Source organism: Nicotiana tomentosiformis, chromosome 12, assembly GCF_000390325.3.
Source record: "Nicotiana tomentosiformis chromosome 12, ASM39032v3, whole genome shotgun sequence".
Lineage (NCBI taxonomy): Eukaryota > Viridiplantae > Streptophyta > Magnoliopsida > Solanales > Solanaceae > Nicotiana > Nicotiana tomentosiformis.
The window spans coordinates 128151553-128160102 of record NC_090823.1 but is presented as its reverse complement, the minus strand read 5'-3'; the positions used below and the strand labels follow the sequence as shown (position 1 = coordinate 128160102).

The following is an 8550-nucleotide window of genomic DNA, read 5'->3' as shown; positions in this document are numbered from 1 at the left end:
TTGACCATGACAATTTATTATGATATAATTTTCTTCGTGAAGGAGACATTTACCATATGAATGGTATGACAAAAGATCTTGTAGAAAAAAAGTTGTTAAGAGCTCCGGAAAAATTAATTTGTTACTACCCGGATGAATAAAATTATTCATGACATTGATATTGTAAAGTCTCAAAAGAACTTTTTGAGTTTCAAATGTATAAGTCAAAGTGGTTGGCATATTGAGAATATAAATGAAAAGATTATTGAATATATTTATATTTCTATAATCATAACGGGTAAATATGAAAGGTTACCCGATTTTTTTTCTATTTGTACTACACAAATATAAGCATGATGATGGAATCATATGTCACAAGTAAGAGGTTTACTGAAACAAATATTAGTTGGCATGACCGGTTGACCATCCCGGTTCAATTATGATGCGAAAAATTAATTGAGAATTACATTGGCATATATTGAAGAAATAGAAAATTCTTCAAGAATTTTCTTGTGCTGCTTATTCTCATGATATACCAGTTAAGGTTGGGATTGAATCCCTTGATTTCTGGAACAAATAAAAGGTGATAAATATATGGGTCCAGTCATCTGCCATGTGGACTGTTTACTATTATATGATTTTAATAGATGCATCTATTCTATGGTCATATGTGAATTTATTATCAACTTGTAGTTTAGCTTTTGCAAGATTGATTGCTCAAATTATTAGAGCACAGTTCTAGAATATAAATTATGATAATTTATCTTGATAATACTAGTTTAAATCCAAGTCGGTTTAGCAGAAATTGTGTGCCTCCAATTATATCTAAACCATTGGTTATGAGAACAAAACTGCCAAAGTAAAATTTGGTATGTGATGTATTATTTAATATACAATAGCACTTGTACGCATATAGACAAGTTATGATAAGTTCTCCCCATCACAATCGGTTCAGGGTCAGGAACCAAATAATTTCCATCTAGAAATATGAATATGCTATATGATTTAATTGTTCTACCACAATGCATAAAGATGAATCCCCAAATAAAGCTAGGGATATGTGTTGGTGATCCCAACAATAAAGGGAAAAAATGGGCAGCTGAAAAAGTAATGCATGTAATGAATTATTATGAGTACATCTAGATTCTAGTACGAGAAAATGTGAACTTGAAGTTCAAGTGATAATTCATTTGCAAAATATTGTCAGACGTATTTGCTGACCCGAAGCTAAATGTCATATTCAACTGCTAATGCTCTAAATAAAATAAAGTTCATAATGAATAGAGTTTATGGCATGCATGAAGCATAATAGACTAATCTGTTCCAAAGATAAAACTCCTTGAAGAAGAAGAGGAGTAAATGTTCAAGACGGTTATAATAAGGAGGTAAGTGCTCTAGAAGAAAACCACGACATAACACTTCATAAGACCTCATGGGAGAGGCTCGGGTACCTGAAAATAATAAGATAAAGAGATCTCAATAAGTTATATCTTTATTGGATAATAGTAGAACCGATATAAAATGATCATCGGCGATATTGTTAATATAATATAGCGCGCAATATTATTAATATGGACGAGGATATTGAGCTCAGATCTGTCATGGAATGTAGACAGATAAATGATTGGCCAATAATAAAAAATAAAAAAATACGCAATCAAGTTTGATTTACCTGAAAAATATGAAGTTAGACGGATAGTCCCAACACCTGAAAGTATAAAGCCAGTGGAGTTATAAATGTGTTCTTGTACGAAAAAGGTCAAGTCGATAGACATAAAGATGACTTATGACAAAAGAAGATTAGTAAATATACCAACATTGATTATATAGAGACATGTTCTCCTATGGTGGATGTAGTCATTTCGAATTTTAATATGGCAATACATGAAAAACTTGATATGCGTATAATGGAAATCATTAAAGGATTTAAATTGTTCTGAAGCATATTAAGGTTTTCAAGAAATTTATTAAATAAATTTTCAAAAATTATTATACGGATTGAAACAATCAAGGCGCATCTGGTATAATCGCCTGAGTGAGTACCTGTTGAAAGAATGATACAAGAATGATTCAATTTGTCCTTATAAAAGGATATGAATTTGTTATAATCGTCGTGTATGTCAATGATTTAAATATCATTGGAACTCCTGGTGAGCTTCCTAAAGCAGTAGACTGTTTAAAGAAAGAATTTGAAATGAAAGATCTTGGAAAGATAAAATTTTGTCTTGGTCTACAAATTGAGTATAGTTGAGGTCTATAATATATTTTATTCGAGACAAATGTGGTTTGAAGTGTGACAAACTACCGACAATTTTATATGAAGACAATGCAGCATGCATAACCCAATTGAAGGGAGGATTCATAAAAGGAGACAGGACAAGGCACATTTTACCAAAGTTATTTTTCGCACATGATCTTCAAAATAATGGTGATATCAATGTGCAACAGATTCGTTCAAGTAATAATATGGCTGATTTGTTCACCAAATCTCTACCGACGTCAACCTTCAAGAAACTAGTATACAAGATTGGGATGCGAAGGCTCAGGGATGTGAATTGATACTCTCATCAGGGGGAGTTAATACGTGTTGTACTCTTTTTACCTTACAGATTTTTGTCCCACAGGATTTTCCTTATAAAGTTTTTAACGAGGCAACCAAAAGACGTATTTCTAAATATGTGTACTCTTTTTCCTTCATTGAAATTTTTTTCCCATAGGGTTTTTTCCTAATAAGGTTTAACGAGGCACATTATCTATGGACATCCAAAGGGGAGTGTTATAAGAAAAATCAAATTATGGTGGATGTCTACTCTTCCTCCATGATCTTCTCAAATGCTTAATGACATATTCAATGATATATTTATATGTTTAATGACATATTCAATGACATATTTTTCTTCACTTTTCATGCCTATATAAAGGCATTGTAATAGATAGAAAAATACACACAATTGAAGAAGAAATAAGAATCTCTCATCTCTTTCTCTATATATCTCTTAGCTTATTTTTCCTTGTTCTATATTGTTACTTTGAGTTAAATTTTATAACAAGACTCTCATTATTGTTTGGCTATCATTTATTACTAAGCATGCTTAATTTCTAAGAGGAATAGTATAGGCAGTCTTTATGGGAGTTTAGAAGCTATGCTTGAACTTTATTATTTAATAAAGAGTTTAACTTAGATACAATCAATTAGATACAAGATAATTAGCAAATAAATTTCTTTGATAAGGACAAATAAATAATCTAATAAAAATAATAATTACTCTGCTATTACAAATTTGTAAATGCAAATCTATTAGCGATCCCATATAGGGCACTAACGTACAGCAAATGAAATGAATAATCAAAATTAAGTATCAACTGTAAAAAATCAGAGAAATAAGAGAGAAAGTGCAACTTATAAAATGCTCATACGGTTGTAAGTGGAAGACCAGAACTTCTAATAAAGGATTAAGAAAATGCAAGAATCTTGCGCATAAACCTGCATCCTAAAATAATTTTTCAGTTTGTCGTTACGCTGAAATCTTTCCGCATGTAAAAGATAGACAAAGTTAGAAATTAAATCAAGATTAATTACTATTTCCACGTTGTCTAAGATTTGGTATTTACTAATTTATTTAATTTATGTCTAATTAAGATTCACAACCAAAATCATGTAGGAATATATTTTCTAGATTCTATTCAAATATGGTTTTGTATTATTATAAATATAGTTGCCACTACATATTTTTAGTTGTAGAGAGGTAACTATGATGTAGAGAGATTCAAGAGTTTATGAGTTGTAAAAAAGCCTCCACCACGTTCTATCCCTAGTTTAATAAATTTCTTCTATATAGTCTTTGTTGAATTTTTTGTTTGTGCCTAAATTATTTTTGGGATATTTCAATCCTTCAAATTGATATCAGAACTTGTGTGAGATCCAACAAAAAAATATGGATACTCTATTACCTAATTGTCATGTTTTTATGTTTGATGGCAAAAGTAATTTCGAAACTTGGTATCAAGAGATGAAGAATTCTTTTAAGGCAATTGGATTATGCTCCACCATTGATGAAGAATTTGAGAAACCCCCGGAAGGTACAACGTTGACGGATGATATAGCTACGAAATTGGAGAAGAAAAGACATTTAGATTATAAGGCACGCTACTATCTCGCCATCAAGGTTGAATTGCACGTATCTAAAAAATATTTGGATGCAAAGTCATCAAAAGAGGCTTGGACAATCTTGGTGAAGTCATATCGAAGAGCTGCTGCCATAAAGAAGGAGAAACTGCAAGAATTTAGGAGTCAATTTGAGGTGGCTCGTATGAAACCAACAGAGTCCGTTAAAGAATTCATTGCAAGAATTACTGAAATAGTCAATGATCTAAGGACCAATGGAGAAGTATTGGAAGAAGTTAAAATTATTGAGAAAATATTACAGTCTCTCAGTTTAAACTTTAACACCAAGAAAGTTACTCTTGAGGCTATCAAAGATCTTAGCACTCTCAGATTTGATGATTTAGAAGGCGAATTGGTGACATACGAGAGATCACTGAATCAACATAAAGATGAGACATTAGATGATGCACCGTTAGAAAAGGATGATCAATCAAAAGAAAAAGAAGGCACACCAATAATGACGGAAATAAATCAAGAAGGCCAAAATTCAAAAATAGATGAGAAAAGAAGAGAAGGTACATGTAAATTTTGTTGTGATAGAGATTTCATTGAAAGCGAAGAGAAGTCAAATAATGTTCAAATTGATCTTCCAAGAATTTCTGCGATTGTTAAAAATGAAGATTTGGTTGCGAGATATGCCCGTCCAAAAGAGATTGGCGTTTTACAAGAAAAGTTATTTGATGGTATTGAAGATGAACCTAGCAACGAAAAAAGCAAGACAATTCATCAAGAGAAAGTTTTTGATAATCTACCAAAGATTAAGGCAGAAATAACTTGAGATCCAGAACCACAACATCGTATGATTATAGATATTGAAGATGCAATCAATTTCGTACCATTGTTCAAGATTGCATGTTTCAAGCAAGAGAAAATGTTTATTGGTGGCATTACTCTACATCATATAGAATGGCAAATTGGAGTTGAATGGTTGGACAAGTCCAACTACAAGGCAACCAGAGAAGTAGATGATTTCAAAGTAAAGAAAAAATATGTTGATGATATTTTGAAGGAATTTACCATGGTTAAAGATAAATCATATATGGCTAATATAGAAGGAAAATTGATGTTAACTAAAGACGATACTCGCGACTTTGTTGATGCAACATATTTTAGGGAATTGGTGGAGAGTCTAAGGTACTTGACTTCTATAAGGCTTGATGTTACTCATGGCATGCTCAAGTTTGAAAATCTTGGTTTAAAGGAGGCTGTTGGAAATTAAATCAAGATTAATTAGTATTCCTACGTTGTCTAGGATTTGATATTTACTAGTTTATTTAATTTATGTCCAATTAGGATTCACAACCAAAATCATGTAGGAATATATTTTCTAGATTCTATTCAAATATGGTTTTTTATTATTATAAATATAGTTGCCATTACATATTTTTAGTTGTAGAGAGGTAACTATGATGTAGAGAGATTCAAGAGTTTATGAGTTGTGAAAAAGCCTCTACCACGTTCTATCCCTAGTTTAATAAATTTCTTCTATATAGTCTTTGTTGAATTTTTTGTTTGTGCCTAAATTATTTTTGGGATATTGCAATCCTTCATACACTTATATATATATATATATATATATATATATATATATATATATATATAGTCAACAAAATAAATTCAATTAAACTCCTTCAAACCATATAATAGCTCTGCGCCTGCTCGTACCAACTTGGAGTACTTGACGAAGTGCTAAAGGTAATTTTAGAAAAACATAAAGTTTTTAAATAGAATTTAGAAAGAACCTCTATAAAAGGTAGTAGGCTAGTAGCATATTATAAAATGGGTCTAATTTGTCTAATCTAGCAGACGATCTACTTACCCAACCTAGAATAAAGCAAAAGTTAACTCGAAACGCAAACCAATCATTTGTAACGAGGTTAGGAAAGTTAATCCACATTTTATGTAGCTCAATTCTTAAAGTTGCCAAACAAAGTAATGATAAAAGAATCTGAAAACGTGTTTGACCTTATGATTTAAAATGACATCATGCTCGTAATGTTGTAAAGCAATTTAGGCGGTGGAAATGAAATGGTATATTGACTAGAATCATTTCCTTGTGAAAACTGGGAGATATGATTATGACAAGACTTGGTTTATCGCGAAAATTTAATAAAACCAAGATTCGTATATAACCTTCATCACAAGTATTTCGCATAAAATCTTTTATTATAGAATTACATACGGAAACATATTAAATACTTCAAACATGTAGAGAATTAAGATTTATCGATAAAACATAAAATAAAATAAAGAACTTAGGTTTTACTCCTTTTATACGTGACAGTGGATGTTCTAGCTTACTTGGTAAGCTTTCAATCTTCCACGGTTGAGATGGAGGGTTCAAATCTTAATAGAAGTAATCAGTTATATGTCAGGTTACTAATGAGACGACAAAAATATATACTAAATTAAGTATAATAATTTAATATGATTTGATAAATTAACTTATATATGAGAAAACTAATATAAAAGTAAAAAAACTATTGAGGGAAGAATTTTCACCTAAACAAAGCTCTTTTAATGACTATAGTGTGAATGCTATTGTGTTGTTCTGGGAATGAAGGATTTTCAATTTATAGAGGCCAAAATCTTTTAAAAGGAATCAGTTAATATGAAAGAGATCTATATTTTTTTTAAAAAAAAAAGTAAAACAATTATGGTTAATATTTTATTATTTTTTCAAATAAAAGAATAAATTCAAATAAGATAAAAAAAAAATCATTACAAAATCCTAACAGGCCGAGAACCATCTAAAGAATCACCTAAAACCTATAAAAGGTCCTGTGTACTATGGAAACATGCTTCACATTATTCCACGTAACTAAGTCCCCGCTCCAATATAGTGCAATTCAATTCTTTGAATCTTTGTGTAGGGTGTGAATCCATAGGTTCTTAGGTTTCCATCTTTTAGAGAAGATACTACTTTCTTTAGGTTTCCTATTCTTGTGAAATCTCTTTTCTTTTGATACTCAGTTGAAACATCTCATCTTTGCTTTGATGATGAGCCATCTCGTCCTATTAACCCCACCCCCCAGGCGGGTCAATCAACTTATCAAGACATAATTGTCTCATCTTTTTCTTCTTTTTTCTAAAACATATATTAAGTGTTAAACTCTCATGCCCCATATTACTTCATCTATAAATAAATTTGTAGCCATAACCCATCTTTCACTAATTTCCATCCACTACATATCAATTGTCAGGCACTGAGTCAATTTTTTCAGTTGCTTTGTCTTTTCTTTCTTCTTTTAATAAAAACGGGTAAGTTACATTGTGATCTCCTAAATCTGTTGAAAATGAAATATTAGCTAAATTCTCCATGGAAAAGAAAAGAAACGGAATTCTATTGTGATTGAAATGAGGATTAGATATTACACAAGTTATCTTTCTGTATGTCAAGAAACTGAAATAGACTTTTTAAACTTATGTTTCCATAAAGGTGGAGTGATATGGATTATATATTTAACTAAGTATTTCAAAAATATTAAGAAAATTGGACAAAACTTGACCCATGCAGGTCTCGACACTCTAACCAACTGAGCTAATGGGCCTGTTGTTCGTATGGTACAAATCATAAAATTTGAAGTCCTTTATCTTCTAAAAGCCTATAAGTACAGGATCCAAAATCGTATTAAGGTGAAGTTTGAAGAATCGAAAAAGAGGAAACCATGAAGAGTAACGAGCCACGTTCAAGCTCATCTTGTGCAGCTTGCAAGTTGTTAAAGAGAAGGTGCACTCCAAATTGTCAATTCGCTCCATATTTCCGGTCCGATGAGCCCAAGAAATTCGCCAACGTTCACAAGGTGTTTGGGGCTAGCAATGTGAGCAAGATCCTGAACGATGTGCCCGAGGATCAGCGAGATGATACCGTTAATTCTCTCGTTTACGAGGCCGAGGTGAGACTCAGGGACCCTGTTTATGGTTGCATTGGTGCCATAGCTTCGTTACAACGAAAAATGGTGGAGCTACAACATGATCTAATGCTTGCTCAAACTCGCCTTGCTTATTTTGCTGCAAAGCAAAACCCTACTACTAATTGTTCCTTAATGTTGGATTATGATCCTTTTAATGTCGCCAACATGATGCCTTCTGATTTTGTGGATGTTCCTGTCACCGCTGGGTACTTAGATAGCTATGCCCAAAATTCATTTGACATGGACCATTGTGCATCTACTAATGAGTTTGGCCAATTTCCATTCCCTTGATCACCCCATCTCTAGTTCTTTGCTTCTTCTGTCTTGTGTCGTTAATTTGTAAGGACTTTGCAGAATGGTATGGAACTCCATGGTATTTAATGTAATTATTAGAACAGACTTGATGGGGTAGTAACTTGTCAAAACAAAAAAGTTAAGACTGCGAAATTCATTTCCATTTCTGCTGGTGCAAGGTACGTAATTCAACGTAAA

General features: G+C 31.9%; 2 protein-coding genes across 2 annotated transcripts; both read left to right on the top strand.

Moving 5' to 3' along the window:
• The first annotated feature begins 3914 nt into the window (after positions 1–3914).
• On the top strand, positions 3915–4922 carry LOC138903375 (uncharacterized). Its single transcript, XM_070191347.1, has one exon. It carries the CDS (start codon positions 3915–3917, stop codon positions 4920–4922), a length of 1008 nt encoding a protein of 335 aa, XP_070047448.1.
• A 2890-nt stretch (positions 4923–7812) lies between these two features.
• Positions 7813–8349, top strand: LOC104120217 (LOB domain-containing protein 21-like). Its single transcript, XM_009631953.4, has one exon. The coding sequence runs from the start codon at positions 7813–7815 to the stop codon at positions 8347–8349; it is 537 nt and encodes a 178-aa protein (XP_009630248.1).
• The last annotated feature ends 201 nt before the right edge of the window (positions 8350–8550 follow it).

What these genes read in the sequence shown, in the direction of transcription:
- LOC138903375 (XM_070191347.1), top strand. Translation starts at nt 3,915, where the DNA reads ATGGATACTCTATTACCTAATTGTCATGTTTTTATGTTTGATGGCAAA.
- LOC104120217 (XM_009631953.4), top strand. Translation starts at nt 7,813, where the DNA reads ATGAAGAGTAACGAGCCACGTTCAAGCTCATCTTGTGCAGCTTGCAAG.